General features: G+C 40.8%; 1 protein-coding gene across 16 annotated transcripts in view; it reads left to right on the top strand.

Annotated features, from left to right (window-relative positions):
- The window catches only part of DENND1A (DENN domain containing 1A), a 496373-nt gene that overhangs the window by 238264 nt on the left and 237584 nt on the right, over positions 1-20525 (top strand). For all 16 annotated transcript variants that reach the window (XM_082695480.1, XM_082695471.1, XM_082695477.1 and 13 more), the window contains 2 exons: positions 3263-3316; positions 19301-19411. In XM_082695480.1, the coding sequence (XP_082551606.1) occupies positions 3263-3316; positions 19301-19411 (165 nt within the window). The remainder of the gene's footprint in view (positions 1-3262; positions 3317-19300; positions 19412-20525) is intronic.

The raw sequence follows: 20525 nt of genomic DNA, 5'->3' as shown, positions 1-20525 counted from the left end.
GCTCTCAAGGTCTAGTCGTAGGAGAACGTAGGGCAGTCAAGTTTCCAAGACTCTAGACACATCCAAATGAAGTGTTGAATGTGGCAGTCTGCTTTTTGATAGATAGATAGAGAGAGAGAGAGAGAGAGAGATGGTTGGTTGGTTAGATAGATGGAAGGATGGATGGATAGACAGATTTTTAAAATAATAGCAAGTTTTGTCTTTCATTTCACTAGAACCAGGTACAGTGTTGATATTTAGTGATTAGTATCTTGGTATTTAGCCACATAGAAAATGAACATATCTTACAGCATTTTTTTTTATGATGAGCAAATTGAAAGCAGTATTACTACTAATAACTAATAATAGATCTTCTATTTATTGAGTTCTTAATTTCTGCCAAGTATGCATCCCCTAACGCTCAAAAGACCTCTACAAAACAGGTAGTAGTGTTCTCGTCTTACAGAAGAGGCTGAGAGAGGAAAAGGTACTTGTTCACCCAAGGCTATGTGGCTAATAAGGGAGAAGTTTGGGGTTTTCAAACCCAGGGCTCGCTTCCCAGCCTGTGTTCTTTCCACTAGGCCATGAGTGTTGAAAGAAAGGGGACAAAGAAGGAACTGGTAGAGGTTTTTGCTCATTTCAATAGAGCCTAGGTCGGAAAAGATTCTTGTTGGAGATCTGCTCATAGGGAAGACTGCCTAGGAAAGATGAAGAAATGAACTTTAAACCTGCCCGGGTCATGGCCAGATAACTAAACAACCTTGCCTTTGTCTCTGTCCCTTTTCCTAAATCAGCTTGATCTCTCTGCTTCAGCCTGTAATGACATCCGACAGGTAGCTGCGGAGTAGCCTGGCTGGGTCACCAGCTGCTAGGGAGGAAGGGCCACTCCTTCCCCTGAGTGGCTGCCAGGCCTCAAGGACAAGCCATCCCAGGGGCAGGAGGAGAAACTGTTGGGGGGAGGAGGTGCAGCCGTTTCGTGCCAGTGGTTCCTAGGAATGTTTCTGACCTCCTCTGGTCCCAGCATTTCATGGGTGATGGAGCAAGACAGAATCTCAAAGGACAGCCTGGGGACGACTTGGTTTTGGAATTGTGATGCCTCACTATTTACAACCCATTGCATCTGTAAAGGCAGATATTTGTTTCTTTCCAATTCGAGAGGAATTCTCTCCATGTTGCATTTCTGATTTTGAAGGCTGAGTCTCATCTAGTTTATAAAGCCTGAAATGTGGAAAGATGGCAGTCCTTGACTTCGTGTCTTCAGAACAGAATATGTCTGTATGTCTGATGTAGGTGATTGAGAAAAACGGAAATGTGTAAACTAGGAGCCGAGCAATAATAATAATTTTCTATTAAAAGATTTTCTATCAAAAGATTATTATTAAAATAATAATTTTCTATTATTAAAAATAATTTCTATTAAAAGATTTAATTTTCAATTAAAAGATTCTATTAAAAGTGCATGTTAGGCATTTCATGTATGTAATATTATTCTTTATAACAGTTTTGAGGTAGATATTTATGATTCTCATTTACAATTTCAAAAACTGAGCCTCTGAGCTGTTAAGTGAAGTTACCCGAGATCACGTAGCTAGGAAGTGGTAACTGATCCTTGTGTTTTCTTCCTCACTGTCCCAGCCATTACATTGTCACTCTGTCACCCATGGATGTCCATTACCGAACATTTCCTGGGACTCCCTTCTAGCCATTTCATATAGCAGTTGGTATCTCATGGCATCACATTTAACCTTGTATTTTACTTTTGCTATTTTAATCGCCATTGTTGAATTGAATGGGTTGGTAACCAGTTTTCATGCCCCATAATCTCTGCTGTAATATTTCATGGGTGACATTGGGCACAGACCCACAGCTTTTTGGAATGATGCTTTGCAGAGGATTGTGTTTTTTTTTGTGTTTTTTTTTAAAGTGGTCTTTTCATAATTTTTTTTTTGTTCTTACTTTTTAGTTTATTTCAGTTGACGTGGCTTTAACTATAGCTTGTTCATAAAAAGCGTAGGTATAGCAATCTGTTACAGTGGGAAGAGCATAGCTGTAGTTCTACAGAACCTGCTTTCAGTTCCTGTCACCTTCAGTTCCTGTGACCTCAGCATCTTAAGTCTTAATTTATCCATTTGTAATATGGAGATAATATGTATCCTAAAATTTGTTAGGGAAATTAAAGATAATACTGATACAGATACCTGGCATAAAGCCTTCCATTAGCAGGGCGGTATCTGTTGAATATTAGGCAAGTAGCCTACACTATCGTTGTTATTGTCATTACCGCAGGTGTCCCCAGCTTTTCATTTCAAGAAGTCTATACAACTCATTCTTCTTGAGACCTACTTATTTTGCAATTATCTAAGAACGGAGGGGAGGGACTTCCTGAAATGTCACTTGGGGGTCCAGGTTTGAACTTAGGCCACAGCTAAGCTGACCTTCTCTGCTGCGACCTTTCCTGCCCTTTGCACAATCCCATCTTTAATTGGCCAGCACCAGACTCTTCACTCCCGCTTGCCATTGTCCTCCGAGTCTTCAGTAGCTCCGAGGAGGTGTCATCAGTCCAGCCTGTTGTCATTTAACTTCAGGACATATGCTCGTTACATACATGGGGATGCCTCCTTGAAAGTTCTTTGAACAGGTCAGGTTTTCAGCTCCACTGAGTCTCCTGTTCTCTTCACTGGAGATGACGTTGGAAGTCAGGAGGCTTCTTTTCAGAGCATGCTTAGGGGACAGAATTCTCCACTCTTAACCATCTGTAATGGTCTTGGTGCAGCAGTCCTTCAGCTGGAGCTGTCCTTAACATCACCTGGGCCTTTGGGGCAGATATTGCCTGCAGCTTGTATGGATATAATCTCAGATGCTAAAATGAAATGGCAGGTTTGGTTGGTAAGACCACTGCCGAGCGAACCTAGTGATACTTGGTCCCTCGAGGCCACTTGCCTCATTGAACAATAAATTATGAAGCCTGCAGCTTTCATGTGTTCAGAAGTGTGCAAACATTGTAGGGGAATTTAGCCTTTAACCTCTTTGAGCTGTTCATTTATATCTCCCAAAGAAGTTCATCTCTCATAGAAAAGAATTCCGTCTACCGAACTGGTGATTTAATGTGTCTGGCTGTAACCCAGCATTAGCCAAAGAAAATACTCTGTAGTCATTTCCTGTGAGTGAAACTCTGTTCCTCATCTGAGTGAGGAACTACCTTCAGATCATTTACCTGATTTCTGAATAATATGCTTGTTGCATATTTTTGCAAAAGTAAATAACATTTGCTTTTCTTTTCCAGCATTCTTATTTTACTGTGCCTGACACTAGAGAACTTCCCAGCATACCTGAGAATGTGAGTACTTGCTGGGGGTGGTGGTGGGGGGGATTAAATTTTTATTCTTCTTTGTCTTTATTTACTTTTAAAAGAAAATAAAAGGATGTATTTTCCCATAGTAAAAATAATGCATTGCAAAAGCAAAAACAAATAGAGAATCTTTGAAAAGCAGAGAAACTCTAAAGATAAAGAAGGATCATTACTTCTCAAAGGTAATCACCTATTAACATGTTGATGTCTCATGTTAGTCTTTTTTAAATGTATTTTTTTACATAGTTAAAATCACTGATCACACATGCATTTTTCCATCTCATTCATAGAATCCTGTTTGTTGGCTGTGTAATAGTAACATTTGCTGTGTAGTTGACTTAGCTCTCCCTTCACTGTTGTGCATTTAGGTGGTTTTTAGTTTTTGCTGTTGTAAATAAAATGTTTCTATGTAAAAAACTTCCCTATAAAGATTTATTAGGTTAGATTTACTCAAGGAATTACACTGCATTTCTATATCTACTTTGAAGAGCGTAAAAGAAAGTATTTTGGGGTATAAGTGTGAGGACTGCACCCTCCTCCCCAAAGATTTAAGAGTAAGGAGCATGAGTCTAAGGGAGCAGAGGGTAAGGTTTGGCTTCTGAACAAGCTGAATTGCATATCTGGCCTTAAGACAGATATGGGTTAAAGCCTCTGCCTTCGGCTCTGGTCATGATCCCAGGGTTCTGAGATCGAGCCCCACATTGGGCTCTCTGCTCGACGGGAAGCCTGCTTCCTCCTTTCTCTCTCTGCCTTCCTCTCTGCCTGCTTGTGATCTCTGTCAAATAAATAAATAAGATCTTAAAAAAAAAAAAAGACATATTTTTAAGATGTTTTACTCAGAATATAAGTAGTGCTATGCAGAATTAAATATAGACTCAGCACCATGGAGGCCCTGTTTACTTTTTTAAAATTGTGGCAAAATATATATAGCATCGAATTTACCATTTTAACCGTCTTTTTTTTTTTTAATTATTTATTTATTTGACAGATAGAGAGTACAAGTAGGCAGAGCAGTAGGCAGAGGGAGAAGCAGACTCCCCGCTGAGCAGGGAGTCCAATGTGGGGCTCGATCCCAGGACCCTGGGATCATGACCCAAGCCGAAAGCATTCGCTTAACAGACTGAGCCATCCAGGCGCCCCACCATTTTAACCGTCTTTAAATGCACATTTCATTGGTGTAAATATATTCACGTTGCTGTGCAATCATCATCAGCATTCATCTGCAGGACTTTCTCATCTTTCCCAACGGAAACTCTGTTACCTGTTAAAAAACAACTCCCTGTATGTCCCCTCCTCCCATCCCCTGACAACTGCTGTTCTTTCCGAGACTCTCTCTATAAATTTGATTAGGTACCTACTCTAAGTACAGCCATACAATATTTGTCCTTCTGTGTCTTGCTTATTTAATTTAGCATCATGCCTTTGTTCATCCCATGTTATAGCACATGTCAGAATTTCCTCTTTAAGATGAAGTAATATTTTGTTGTGTGCATACAATATACTCCATTTTGTTTATCCACTGATGGACACATGAATTGTTTCTACACTTTGGCTGTTGTGAATAATGTTGATATGAAAATTGGTGTACAAACATCTGTTCAAGTCCCTGCTTTTAATTCTTTGGGGTATATACCTGATTATTTTTTTAAAGTACTGGAGTAAGTGGTATATTTTTTTGTAACCATTACAGACTCATAGAAAGGAAATTCTTTTATAACTTGTCTATAGTCAGACAAATTATGAGTGTCAAGTAATCATGTGTTATTAATGAAGTTAGACTACTGAGTTATTGCTAGAGAACCATCTTAGTTGGGATTGTAAGATATATCCATAATCTTTATGATCAGGCTCTGGTGGAAAACACTGCTTCCTTTTTGTTTACATTAAGTAATAAAAACTTTGGACCATAGTTCCTATTTCAGCCACAATAGCTAATGCTACTATGTGATATGGTGAATTCAGTGAGTGAGCATTTTCTCTTTTAACAAGCTTAGCTGGTTACTATGGTAATTATTATTTTATATCTGGAAACAGGCCCCAAGAACTCAAGTAACATATTCAAGGTCCTACCACAAAGATGTAATAGAATTAGAATTCAGATATTGGTCTTTCTGATTTTAGAGACTGAGCTCTCACACACTATGCTATACTTTGAGCCCATTATTTTGCCCTTCATCTCCAAAATATTCCTTGGAAATGACAAAAGAACTATAAAATTAAGGAGAAGGATGTCCGTGGAATTCCATAAGGAGCTGCCATGAGCCAGAAAATTTGAGGGATTTCCACAACTTAAAAGAGATGGTTACTGATACTTAACAGTCAATAAATAGTAGATAATGGAGGAACCCAAAAAGAATTAGAAAAATCCTCTGGGAGAGTAGAAGTAGGGGCAAAGCATGGATAAATAGCAAAAGGCTGTTTGTTGAAGGATTATTTTCAAATGCCGTGGAACAATCATAAAATTGGCTATGTATCAGATCACACTGAAAATTTTAAAATAGAAAAACTCAGAGTCTGTCAGATCAGTCTCTTCATGGCAACGAAATAAGACTAGAAATTAATGATAAAAATTTTTAAAATATCCATCTACTTGAAATAGTGGAGGGGTCAAAGGGGATAAAACATTGAAATTGTGTATTATTTAGATATTAATGACAACAAGAATACTAAACAACAAAAACCTAAGGGATGCGCCAAAACTATACTCAGGGGGAAACTGATAGCTTCTAATGCTTTTATTATAAGTAAGAACGTGAGAAAATAATGAACTTGACTTTCAGTTTAAGAAGCTGGAAAATGAGGGGTGCCTGGGTGACTCATTCAGTTAGGCATCTGATTCGATTTCAGCTCAGGTCGTGATCTCAGGGTCATGGACTTGAGCCCCATATCAGGCTTAAAGCTCAGTGCCCCCTTGTGTGCGCTGTGTCTCTAAATAAATAAATACAATCCTAGGAAAAAAACCTGGAAATTTAATAGCAACCAAAAAGCCAAAACTAGAAGCATTTAATTATAATTTTACTTAGAAAATATTGTTAAAGTAGAACTGAAAAATAAGACTTTTAAAAAACCAAATATTTGAAAAGAATAATAAAATAATCTTAAAATTATGCAATAAATTTGATAGAAGATAAAATTTTCCAGAAAAATATAAGTGATTGAAGTCAGCCTAAGAAATAGGAAATATAAATATAGAACCATAACTTGAAAAGATTAATGAAGCTTTTTTAACCATGTCTGCACCTTGCTGCTATAAGTATATGAGGTTTGGGTGGTTATATAGGCATGGTAAGGAACAGATTATTATGTAAAGTGTTCCAAATTGTAGAAGAGGCATGTGTGTGTATGTATTAAACAACAGCAAAAGAAAAACCACTTGTAATTCCGTATGTCAGAGAAAGTCACGTTCCAAGTTTTTCTTTATGATAATAGTTATTTCTACACTGTGTGGCCTAGAGCCGTGAGGTTGCCGTAGGACCCTGGATGGCCTGGGGGAGATGGATGGTGGCTGACCAGAGCATGGGGTCCTTGCTCTGGCTTTATTCATTGCCGGTTCATTCCTGTCCGCTTAAATTGGGAACTTGGTAATATTTTGTTTGAGATAAAAGAGTCCTTTTGATTTAAAAAAAAAAAAAGAAAGAAATTTAGAAACTGCATCTTAAAAAACACAATGGAGATCATACCAAGTACATACATACCTTTCTATCAGTGCTTTTTCAATGACAACATATAATGGATGTTTACTGGTGTCATTAAAATTCATTACAAAATATCTTTGTTGTAAAAAACATTAAATAACAAGTACGTATAGAAAAAACTGAAATACTTCCCTGATGCCGAGTGATATGGAGCACTTTTTGCCATTTACGACAACATGGATGGAACTAGAGCGTATCATGCTTAGTAAAATAAGTCAAGCAGAGAAAGACAACTATCATATGATCTTCCTGATATGAGGAAGTGGTGATGCAACATGGGGGCTTAAGTGGGTAGGAGAAGAATCAATGAAACAAGATGGGATTGGGAGGGAGACAAACCATAAGTGACTCTTAATCTCACAAAACAAACTGAGGGTTGCTGGGGGGAGGGGGTTTGGGAGAAGGGGGTGGGATTATGGACATTGGGGAGGGTATGTGCTTTGGTGAGTGCTGTGAAGTGTGCAAACCTGGTGATTCACAGACCTGTACCCCTGGGGATAAAAATATATGTTTATAAAAAATAAAAAATTAAAAAAAAAAAAAAAGAAAAAACTGAAATACTGTCATCCCTTCCCCACCCCGGTCCCATTCTCCCTCCAGTTTGCATGTCCTTCTAGACCTTTCTCTGTGTATTTACAGTATTATATGTGTGAGTACCTGTGTATGTTGTAGACATTTCCTTAGACATAAATGTGATACTTTTCCTACTGTTTTACAACTCACTTTAAAATGTATCCTAAAACCTGTCCATACTGATTTACTTCATCCCTTTTAAATGATTTTTAATTTAATGGTATTACTATTCTTATGAAAGTAATACATATTAATGGCTTTTAAAAAATCATATAGTACCACATAATTGTTGATGAAAATTTCAGCTTCTCCTTACTTTCCACCTCCCAGAGGCAGTTACTTTCAAGATTTTAGCAGTTGAGTATTTCTTTCCATGTTTTAAACTAATATGCACATATCACTATATCTTAACTTTTTTTTTTTTTTTAAGATTTTATTTATTTATTTGACAGAGGGAGACAGTGAGAGAGGGAACACAAGCAGGGGGAGAGGGAAAGGGAGAAGAAGCAGGCTTCCCGCTGAGCAGGGAGCCCAATGCGGGATTTGATCCTAGGCCCCTGGGATCATGACCTGAGCCGAAGGCAGATGCTTAACGACTGAGCTGCCCAGGTGCTCGTAGTATTTCTTTTTCAAATATCGCCTATTGATTTTCCTGTGGAAGTTGAGAGTTTAGACCTTTTATCATCTCTGAGCCTCTCTCCCTGTAGAAGATAACTTCTCAGTCACATGTTTTCCTTCCCCCGTTTTTCCTCTATCTTTAGAAAAATTTTAAATCCATAATGTTTATAATTCAATGAGCGTGCAGAATGAGACAATCAATTATGATTGCATTTTCTTTCTTGTACAACTTTTTGTCCAATAGGAGTTCCTTGATTTCACATCTTCTTGTTTATTCCCTCATTCTGGTGAAACATTCCAGTAGTTTCCTGAAAAAGTATTGTGTTGGAGGCAACATGGTCAGACCTTGCATCACTGAAAATGACTGTTCTCCTCTGGGTAGGATTGGAAATTGCCTTCATAATTTTGAAGACCTAGTTCTGTTGACTCATAAGCCATCCTGATTGCTGATTTATTTTTTAGAATCCTTAATATGTCTTTGGTATCTGAAATTGTCCTTTTCATCTGCTATGCTGGGCATTTGGTGGCTCAACCAATCTTGGTGGCTATAAACTCATGTCCTTTATAGCTGGGAAATGGTGTCACCTTATTTCTTTGAAAAGATTCTTTATTTTTTCCCTTTTCTCTAGGGCTTTGATGGTAGGATCCTATGTTGATCCCTTAATGTTCTCTGTTTTCTATCTTTCTTTTTCAGTCTTCTCTCTGCTTTCTTCAACAAATTGTTTCACCCTTTTGAAATTCTTCTGCTATCATTGTTTATATACCTAAGAGCTTTTTGGTGTTGTTTAATAAATTATGTTTTAATGGCATCTTGTTTCATGAATGTAGAATTTTTTCTTGTCTCTTCGAGACTCATTCTTAGGCCTAAAAATTGTTCTTTCTGCATGTTTTCTTCCTAAATGTTTCCTTTCTCCTGTTTTGTTTCACTCTGTATCTACAATAGTAGAGGCTTTCCTCAAGCACCTGTCCTGCCCTATTTAAGATGGAGGGCACTGAAAACCTAAGTGGAAGCTATGTGTTTATGAATGGGGCTTGTTACCTTGTGGCCTTTATTGGAGATGATGGCTCAGAGGCCTGGTTACTTAGAGGGGTGTATGTAGGGGGCTCTCAAATGTCAGTATAAGAATCTTGTCTTTGGAACTAATCAGTTATTTTTTTGTCTTGTTTTGGTTTTGGTTTTGGTTTTGGTTTTGGTTTTTTTTTTTTTTTTGCCAATGATCATACACTTCATGTACCATCGTCCTGGAAGCTGAATGTGGTGGCGAGTTATGGGATATCAACATTTAGCATGCAGTCTTTCAACCTCCCCTCCAGGTTTTTACTTCATGACTTGTCCCCTGTCCTTAGGTATACCTGGTGTCCCCACACCTTTCTGGTTCGGTTCCTCTAGAAAGTAAACACTTCTGCTGGAGGAGTATCAGAAGGCCAGCTAACTAGCAGAGAGAGCTAGGAGAGAAGAGTTTTGTTTTTATTGGCCACCTTCCTCCAGCCTTCAAAGCTTCTGGGTGTCTCCACTTCCTGAACCTTTTTGGAGTTGCGTGATATGAGTTGGGTTCGAGTGTGTATCCTATCCCTCTATTCCAGCTTTCGTGTTCCGCCCTTTGTGGACTGCCAAGTTGTCTTCCTTTAGTTTCTCAACCTCAGTTGGCATTGTTGACCTGTTGGGGCAGATCATTCTCTGTCGTGTGGGACTGTCTTTTACGTTGTGGGATGTTAGCATTCCTGGGATCCACTCACTACAGGATGGCAGCACACCCCCTCCCAGCTGTGACAACCCAGAATGTCTCCAGACATTGCCACATGTCCTCCTGAGGGTGAATGACCCAGGTTGAGAACCCTTTCTTTAGTAACTTCTGCTTTCTGGCTTCTAAAAATTTGACATCTCTCTTTCAGTAATGTCTTTTTCCCTGTTTCTTTGGGAATTATGTCTTTTAAAATTCTTTCACTGTGACTTTCCTTGGGGGCTTCTTGGGGAGGGACAGTATCACAGAGAAAAGATAAATATGTGTGTTTAATCTACCCTATTTTACTAGAAATCCCTACAGGTTTTAACTATGCCTCACCTACTCATAGACATTTAGATTGTTTCTGATGTTTTGCTATTATAAATAATGTTATAACAATTATTGCCTAGGTTAGTTTCATCATTTAAAATTTTTTTTTTTTCAATTTGAAGGACTGAGAATTCCTTAGGAACTTAAAATGAGATACCTGCAAGTTCTGATAATTTCTTAATTTTCAGAACTGCCACAACGGAGGTTAGAAATAGTTTGGGGGTGGGGGAGAACTCTCTTCTTCATAGCCCCAGCTCCAGTTCCTGTCAGCACTGCCCCCACCATTAAAGAAAATTTGCATTCCCTTTGCTGGTTTTGCCACTAATGAACCAATTCCCTGTGTATGACCCATTGTCCCCTAAATCCTCCTTTGCAAATCGGTAAAAGGCTGGCCTTGTTTGTTTCTAAGCGGGAATGATAAAAACAATCTGTCAGACTCCTAACATACATGGCTCCATTTAAATCCTTACAGCTCCTCTGTGAGAGGTAGACGTGAGCCCCATTTTCTATATAGGGACCCAGGTTACCAGCCCAAGGTCTGCACCAAAGTGGGGTGTAGTGACTCAGGTTGGTGAGGAACCAAAGCATTTTGTTTTCATTATACCCGCCTGCCTCCCTGCAGTTGACTTTTGATATTCATGAGGAAAGAGGCAAAAAATTATTTTTCATATCTCAGATATGAAGTGAAGCAGGAAAGCTTTTCCTCTAAGGAGAATCTGAACTTTTGTAGGACCAATTTGTGTGATTTTTGACATAGAATCAGTCTTGAGCTCCAGCCCTGTTGAAATTTGCATTTTAATCTCTTGGTGATTTTTCAAGGATTAATTTAAAATGACTAAATTGCTGCATTGCAAATTGAAACAAGCAATAACCATGGGGTTGTTAATATGATAGAGTCTGCTGTAGTGGAAAGAACATGAGTTTTGGAGACAGCCAGGCACTGGGCTCTACCACTCGGGGACCTTGGACTACTTATAATCTCTGAGTCTCAGTGTCCTTATGTAATAAAGAAAAATGGGAGAAACAAATGAAGAACTAAATGTAAAGTTCCACCTTCAGTGCTTGGTGCAAGCGAGATGCTGCTTTTGATGGTCCTTCTCTTTCCCTTCTCTTGGCTTTCCTACAGTTCTAGTCTTAACCTCTTTTGAGGTCTGAGTTGTGGCTCAGGCCTAGGGCACATTATTGCAAGGAGCTTGTCTTTTCTGGGTTTTTGCTAACATTCTTGGTTGTGAACATCAGTATTTGTCCTTTCGTGGACTGTATATTTGACCACACAAGTCTCTTAGCAGGTACCGTTGACATCAGAATTTCTGGAAGCTTGGAAATGGTGCAGAGAATGGAGCCCAGGATTCCGGTGCCTGTCATGTGGGAAGTTCTGTAAACATTTATTGATTATCTCCTCTAAGAGACATGTTAAACTTTAGAGGATAGGCAAAGAAGACCGTAAAAGGACTTCTTTTATTTTTTTTAAAGGAATTTTTAAAAGATTTTATTTATTTATTAGACAGAGAGAGAGAGAGAGCACAAGCAGGCAGACCAGCAAAGGGAGAGGGAGAAGCAGGCTCCCCACTGAGCAGAGAGCCCAATGAGGGACTCAATCCCAGGACTCTGGGATCATGACCTGAGCCAAAGCAGAGGCTTAACCATCTGAGCCACCCAGGACAAAGTCTGTGAAAGGACTTTGGCACATGGAATTTCATTCTGTCACCAAAGAATCAGGTTGTTCTGGACAGCATCGGAGAATGGTTAATGTAAGAAAGTGAGAAAGGAACTAGTATCAGGCACTATTTGCCATATCATGGAATTTTTACAGCAGCCTGGTTATTATCCCTGCTCTGAAGAGGTAATGAAGCCCAGAGACCTGAAGTAACTTGCCCCAGTCAGCTAGCCAGTAAATGCAAAAACCAGGAGTCACACTCAGGTCAGTCTGATCCTGGCACTGAGATGCTGCTGGGTCTTGCGCCTCTGGCTCCATGGTTTCCCACACCATTCTAAGAAATTGCCCATCGTCAGTTTAAGTTCTGTAATTAATTTTGTGAACTTCTTTAGTGTCATTTCTCCTTCCATAATGAGATTATTCCATGATGAGATGAATATTTCTTCATCACTGCTTCTCTATCATTAGCACTATACCCAGAACATAGGAGAGTGTCAGAATGTATTTGTGGAATGACTGAATGATTAGGTGAATGAATGAATGAATGAGCAAAGCAGCCTCCCCCAGGAAAAGGGAAAATAGCAGTTCTTTTCAGTTGGCTTTTCAGCCAGTATGTCTGCAAGACATTAATGAAAAGCAAATGTAGACGATCTTTTTGCTTTCAGATGGCTGTTGAAGTTAATTCTCATTATTTTTACAATTTTTGCGTAAAAATATTTTCTTTCTTTTCACTGAAAAACTGTCACTATGTAATTGTTCATCAGGGTTTTCTCTATGAAGATAACACACATAGGAGTGAATTTTATACAGGCAATAGTTAAATGAGCATAAATCTTTATGAATTTTAAACAGTTGACCTGCCTTAAAAAAGAAATCACAGATCAGGAAAGATACGTACTAATAATTACATTGTTAACTGGTATAGAAGGGAATCTTTTTTAGCAGCCAGGTTTTGAAGTTTACTTTTGATTAATGGATAATCATATAGACCTTCATTTGGAATATTAAACAAACCTGTCTTAATTATCTGGTCAGTGTCATACTAAGTGGTTAATGACGCGAGGAAAGCATTTAGAATGGCCAGTTACATATAACATTGCCCAGACTCCACTTTGTCAAAAGATGTACCATGATATAGAAAAGATTTATGAACTCATCGTGACTTTCAAAAATAAACAAAGTTGAGGTGGTGGTAGAAGACCTATTATCGAGTTCTGAGATTGTAGAGAATTCCATTGTTGCTCTTAAGAGCTGTCAGGTAATTGTTTATTCTAATGGTTTTTCCATTCACACGGAGGGATAAAAGTTGACCTCCGGGTAAACCCTGCCTTCTTTCCTATAATATACTTCTCTGATGTGATTGCTTAAGTGAGTTTGTGGAATTCTTTCTCAGACAGATTATTTTAGAATGCAAATTTATAATTCCCTTTTAAGAATCCCACACAGCTAAAGTAACCTAAATTCTTAAAAAAAAAAAAAATCAATTGAGGATTTTAAAGGTTTACATTATGATAAAATAATCTAAGCAGGAGTTATTTCAGGAAATAAGACCCACTGGCAAAACCAAGCCTCTCGCCTTAGAAGCCTCCTCCAGACACAGTACAGTAAGTCTTTATCATCTGTACTGTGTATGAAGCTGAAAGTCACAAAGACTAATAAAATGACAGACCGTGGGGCGGACTAGCATCTGTTTCGAGGGCTCCAAGGAGTACCCAGCTTAGAGTCGGTTCTTTGGTTTGGGGATTATCTCATTTCCCTAAGGAACTGAACCTAAGACGCTTTTTCTCTAAGCCCCACTATATCTCCTCCCATCCTTGGCCCATCCCCCCCGCCCCCCACCTGCTTCCTCACCCCGGGCATGGATCACAGTGAGCCCAAGGTCCCCAGCCACCTGGATTGGCACAAGAGCCAGCAGGGACAGCTAGAAGCAAGCAGCCATTATGGGGCTTCTCCTGGGGGAAATGAGGCTTGCCAGGTGCCTTCCCCTCTTCTTTGTCTGGATTTAGAGCCACAGAGGGTTAGATCTGGAAGGGACCTTCACCGTCATTTCTTTGTAGAGATGAGATGAATGGGGAGCCTGGAGAGGCTAAGAAGCTCGTGTGGCACAACCTTTTCCCAAACTCAGCTTCCAGGCTGTCCTGACCCTGTTCACTAGAGCCCTTCTTTGGACTTGAGCCCTGTCCAGCCTGGGTAGTGGTCAGTTTCATATCCCTGTCACCCAGCCCTGCAGAGAGCCCGCAGTGAAAGCTAGGCAGATAGGAGAATGCTCACGGGCACGTAATCGGTATGTGACTGAAAGAATGCTTGAGCTCTGGGACTAGAAACGGAATGTCCTCAAGCCTAAAAACATGCTGGCACTGAGGAAACTGAGCCCTTCTGAGCACGGACATTGGAAATAGTCTCTTTGAGCAAGATTTTCCTTCCCAGTAGGTGAGTCACACAGAGAAGTAATTGTCAGGGAGTGAAGGGGGTAGAGATTTAGACTGAGCCATGGTGGCGTTACCCCAGGACACCAGGCCCAAGACTAGGGGTGCAGCAACACCATGTTTACGGGATTTATGGCTCCTGAGAAGGAGGACTGATTCCCTTATTAAATGAGTAGGCTCCATTTAAAAAAAAAATAAACAAAACCTGAGCAGGTGGATAAGTGTGGTGCTCAGTAACCTGGAAGCCTGGGTGTTGGCTCTGATCCTTCCTCCCCTTCCACAATCAGGTCTGATTCATCATCAGGTCCTGTGATTCCAGAAATCTGTCACATCCAGAGTCAAAGCTTTCATCTCCGTAGTTTATTTCTTGTAATCGTTCTTTCCCAGAATATGGCAGTAAGTAGCCTGTTAACGGATTGCCCTGCCCCCCTGCTTGCCGTCTCCTGGGCATCCTCCATAGGACCTCTAGGAAGAGCTTTCTGAAACACATGTGTGACTGTATCATGATTCTGCAGCAGCTCCTCCTTCCCCATGGGGAAGGTCTAAGTTCCCACCGAGTCTGAACCCAGCTCCCGGGCCCTGTATCCTCCTCTTCACTCTACTGACCTGCTGGAGCTCCTCTCTCCTCCTGCTTCTGTCTCCGTGTGAAATACGCTTCTCCCCCGTCCACTGAAGCCCTGCTGGGAGGCCCGCATCCGCTATCTTCTCCTCCGTCAAGCCTTCCCCAGCTTTGCCGCCGTATCTTATCCACCAAAGTTGAACATGCCCTGTTCGGGCAGTAGCCTGGACCATGGGACTTTGCACACCAATCTGATGCCATTCCCACCCCCAGGCTACACTCCTGGAAGATGGGGATCATCGTTACCTAATCTCTGCAGGCCCAGCTCCCAGGGTGGTACTAAATACATGGTAGCAGTTAAATAAGTGGTTGTTGATTGGGCTGCTTACAGGTGACAGAAACGGGAGGTTGGAGACTTAGTCCCACTGAAGCAAAGTGCTAGGAGAGTGGTAGACCTTGTGTCCCTTAGAAATACAAGTTCACAGTATGTTCTGGCTTCAGTCTTGGCCTAGGACAGCGTGCCATGGAGCCCCTCTCTCTGCCCCTTATTCCTCATTCCCTACACTTGTGTCTTACCTGTAAGACCTGTGATGACCGGACTTGTGAAATGAATATCTGCTTCTGTATGCAGCCCCCTCCCTATCATCTGATGAACAAACCACCTATTTCTTCATACTTTTATTTTTTTTAGAGAGAGGGAGAGAGAGAGAGAGAGAGAGCATGCATGGGGGTGGGGAGGAGAGGGCCAGAGGCCAGAGGTGGGGAGGGAAAGATGGAGGGAGAGGCAGAGCTGGGGAGGGGAGGGAAATTCCCAGGCAGGTCTGAGATCAGAACCTGAGCCAGAATCCAGAGTTGGGTGCCCAACCGACTGAGCCACCCCGGTGCCCTTCTTTATACTTTTAATAAATGGAGCCACAAATACTTTAAACAGCAACCCCCCAGCCCCCCAGCTGTTTTACCTGACACTGTGAATTGCCAGTGTCAGTTCTTTTTCCATGAGCCCTTCACCATTACTGAGTAACCCATCACTTCATCCAGCCTAGACCCGGGTTTTCTGATGTCAAATGCTGTGTTCTTCCTACTACACTGCATTGTCTTGTAGGCTGGTGCATTTCTCTTGGGCTGCACAGCTCAAACTCCAGCTACAGAGCTGAGGTCTTCAGTCATCACTCTATTTACTGGTTCCTTCTTTTATCAGACTGCTAGATGATGGGCTGTATCCAGAGGGACCTCAATCTAGTGACAGAAACACGCTTGTCAATGAGTGGCTATAGGCTAGAAACAAATCACCATGCCAGCACAAAGTGTAGGAGCTTGACAAACATGGAATCGAGGAAGCCTTCTAGGAGGAGGTGGCATTTTACCTGGGTCTTGAAACGTGACTGGGTGTCCTCAAGGAAGAGAAGAGCATTCCAGGAGGAGGCAACAACAGAAGTAAAGGCCTGAAGGTATGAAAAGTTACGGCAGCTTTGAAAAATTGAGGGTTGCTGTAGCTTAAGCCACCGGATGCTTAAGGTACAAGGGAGGAGACCCCTTTTTCAAGGGGTTTTCTTCAGAGATGAAGCTTGGTGGAATCTGCAAAAGCTCCCTACAGCTGCTCCCAAGCCCTGCTCTGCCCCACAGGTGCTCCCACGGCTGAGCGAAGTTCCCAGGGCTGTCGCCACTCCCACCCACTCCCACCCGCCTAGGCGGGTGGCATCCCAGAAGGAAAGAGGCAGGGGAGGAAGCAGATAAGAAAGACAGCTTCTGTTTAGACACAAATATCTTGGTAATCAGCACAGATGGGATGAGAAATACCAAAAAAAGTACATGACAGTTTAGAGAGAATTTGGCTAAATGTTACATATTTTTAACATACCTGTATAGAGTTTTTGGAACAAGCACCTGAATCTCTCAGAGCCTGATTGGGCCTGGGGGTTATGCCTCAACCAAGTGGTGTTTTGATTTCAGAAATGTTTCCTTCCCCATCCACAAAAGTATCCTTGTGATGATTTTTTTTTTTTCTCCCACCAAAATAAGGTGCAGGATTTGTCTCTGACGCTGTGTCTCCTTATTTGGACGGCAAGCTGTGTAACATATTTCTACCCAGCGTGAAGCTTCTTGGCAGACTCTTGAGGCCACGTTTTGGTGGCTTCAGAGTTATCTTTGGATCTGTCAAAAGTGCTAATGGGCTTTCTGGCCTTCTTTAAGCTCCTCATTTCTATTTTCTTTTTACTTCCATCCTCTCCTAAAAGAAAAATTTATGTAATTCATCAGCAGTTAAGCATTTTACTGAAATGCTCAGCTGAGGGCCTTGTATTTTTGTTTGCGAGAATAGCTCTGCCATGTCACGGTCTTCAGAACGAACCCCACCCTGACATCATTAGCTCAGCACTCCTCAGTCCACTGGGCAAGGGACCCACTCGTTGACTGATTCACGCTGCCTTGCTTGTTCATCTTCTGTTTTTCAAGTTTGTTAGGAGGCAGGTTGGTGTGGTGGTTAGAACAAAGGCCGTGGGTTCGGGGGACCTGGTTTTCAAACTGGGCTCTGCCCTCTCTAGCTGGGTGACCTTCGGAGCCTACCTACCCTTCCTGGGCCTGGGTTTCTTCATGTATAAAATGGAGATGATAAGGCCTTTTCCAGGGTTGTTGAGAAGATTGGAGAGAACCCCGGTAGAGTACCTATTGTCTAGCATGGAAGGATTACTCAGTAAATGGGATAACAATTCTTAAGAGTGACACTTTTTCTCTTTCAGTATTTTGAGTCTGCTTTGTTCCGATGCTATGCTTTCTTTCTCGAATCCAACTTTCACCTCCTGTTTGCACTGATATAAACAAAGAGCACAGGTTTAGAGCCAAACTCACCCAAGACTGAAGATCCACGTCGCATATAACTTTGGTCCTATTTGTTTTCTCTCTTGCCTCTGTTTTCCTGTCCGTACAGATGATAATACCTGTTCAAGGAGTGGCTTCAAGATTAAGTGAAATAATGTATGTAAAGCTTTGTATATTGTAGGTGTTTAAAAATACTTAAGTGGGACAATGTAATGTAAGGGAAAGTGTATGGGCTCTGAAGTTGGATCTGAGTCCAGATTCTGACTCCACTGGTTATCGACTCTCTGCCAGACTTTATCTGGATATTGGAGAGAGAATGCCTCCTTGGAGTTTTGTGAGAACTGCCTAAGATTACACATACGAAGAACCTGATAGGGTACCTGGTACTTGGTAGGTAGTATGTGGAGCTATTTAGTTCACTCACTGTTCATAAAGGTCGATGGTTAACCTGGTATTCCAGCCAAGCAACAATAAATCATAAGATAAGTGCCCATTCTTATTCCCAACCCATAATATTGTTGAAAAGCCCTTTATGCTATTTTGCATGTAAAATCCACCTGGTTTACTTGAATTTATGGGTTTATAGCTCTTTCATCATTATAAACCACAACCCCCGGCAAGTAGTGTTCCTTCCCTCCCTGACCCCCTTCATTTTCAGAGGATTATATTGTGAGGCATTGAAAAGCTGTAACATTGAAGAAATTAACATATTCATGTGTATTATTAAAGTCAGGTGGGTATAGAAAGGGTTGCAGAAATGAAACACATTATGTTTTTTTCTGAAATCTGAAGAGTACCAATCTATAGTACTAATTAAAGATACGATGCCCTGGCTATTAGACAAAAGCTAGTTAAAACACTGCTTTGTCACCACTTCCTGCTGCTTGTCTGCAGTTATTTTTCGTTTGTTGTTGTTGGTTTTTTTTTTCCTTTTGAATGAAATACCTGGAAATTGTAAATCTTCAAAATTGCTCTAATTCCAGCCGAGCCCTTTTAGAGAATGTCAGTGGTGGAGGAGGGGGACACCAGCAGCGATGACAAGAGAGGAGCGTGCCCAGCCTTTGGGGGTGGGATCTCTGGGACAGAAATGGGCTCTGTGCCAAAAGCATTTTGTCCCTGGGTCCTTTCTCTTGCCTAGATGTTCTGGTACGGCACATGGGGAAAGTTCTAAGATCCCGGCTCAGAACATCTGAGCTACAGCCCTGTCTTTATCGCTATGAGACTTTTTGGTCTTGGCATCCCTCTCTGAGGCTTGGTTTTCTCATTTGTAAGATTGCAGGCTCCTGTCCTGCTCACCTTTCGGAACCGACAGGCACGGCAGTGCGGTGCCACCGGTGACCTCCCACAAACTGTAATCACCACACACAAGTGCTTCATATCTGAGGTCTCTTCCAACTTGGCATTTCATGATTTTACACGAGCGTGGAATTCGGTCTCCCAGGTGGGAAGAATAGGACGGGGGCAGAGGAGAGCATGATTTCCGATGATCTTCTGTTTCTCCTCCTTTTTTTTAGAAACCACTTGTAATAAGAACAAATGAAATAAGCCACAAATCTCCCATTCTTGTTTCTCCTAGAGAAATCTGACAGAATATTTTGTAGCCGTGGATGTAAACAACATGTTACATCTGTATGCCAGTATGCTGTATGAACGCCGGATTCTCATCGTCTGCAGCAAACTCAGCACTGTGAGTAGACAGTCTTGAGATGGGCTTTTATAATTATTTTATTTTAATTGAAAGATGTATCAGGAAGATGAAAGACAATTTTAGAAAAAGAAATCAGCCACAATCCCCCTCAACATGTCATTTTCCTTAATTATTCATATTTCTTTACAGTGCCAGTGCCCGTTTTCATTGATTCCTATAGCTTCAGGATCAATTATAAATCATTTTCCATTTGGTCTCATTATGAACACTTCGCGTATTTTCATATATGCTTCCATCATTGTCATTTTTTACATGTCTGTATCATATTCCATTGTACTGATATGTTGTCATTTACTAAAGCTTTCTTCTCTTGGTGGCCATTTAGGTGGTTCGTAACTTCATCCTTCAGTAGATAATACTGCACTGAACATCTTTTGGCTGCTTTTGGTGAAGGAGGTTCACAGTCTAATGACTTAGGACCATCAGGTCAAAGGACCTCCTGAGCACTGTGATTTGGGGACTGCCAGACGGCTTCCCAAACACGCTGTGCTTGTTTATACCGAATGCTGCCAGCTGTATACGAGTTTCCATTTTTCCTGCAGCCTTGCCAGAATTGCGTGTGTGTTCATGCATATGTGTTTTAATTTTGCTAATAAAATAGGCATAAAATGGCATAGCAGGTTTGCTTTATTTTTTTCTTTGGTTAGAGGTTACTGAATATTTTCCATGGGTTTATTTCCCATTTATATTTTGTCAATGTCTTCCCGTTTATCTTATCTTATATATCTTATCTTATATCTTTTTTTTGTTTGTTTTTTTCATTAATTGGAATGAGGTCTTTTATATTTTAACAACTATTACTATATGGATAATAGAAATATTTTTCGTATTCTATTTATTTTCGTTTTTTTTTAACTTGCCAGGTATATGAGTTTATATCTTTCCCTGGATTCTATTATGAAATTTCTCAAACACAGAAAGCTGAAATCATTTTACAGTAAATACCCATATAAGCCGATCTAGATTCTGATCACTTGACTGTGCTTGCCTAGACACATATTTATTCATCTGCCCATCCCACGTGCTATCCATCAAGCCATCGTATTTTTTGATGACGTTTTAAAGTAAGTCACAGACATCAGTATACTTCCGC

Source organism: Mustela nivalis (assembly GCF_964662115.1).
Source record: "Mustela nivalis genome assembly, chromosome: 13".
In the NCBI taxonomy this organism is placed as follows: domain Eukaryota; kingdom Metazoa; phylum Chordata; class Mammalia; order Carnivora; family Mustelidae; genus Mustela; species Mustela nivalis.
The sequence above is the reverse complement of the archived record's forward strand: the minus strand, read 5'-3'. Positions and strand labels throughout refer to the sequence as shown.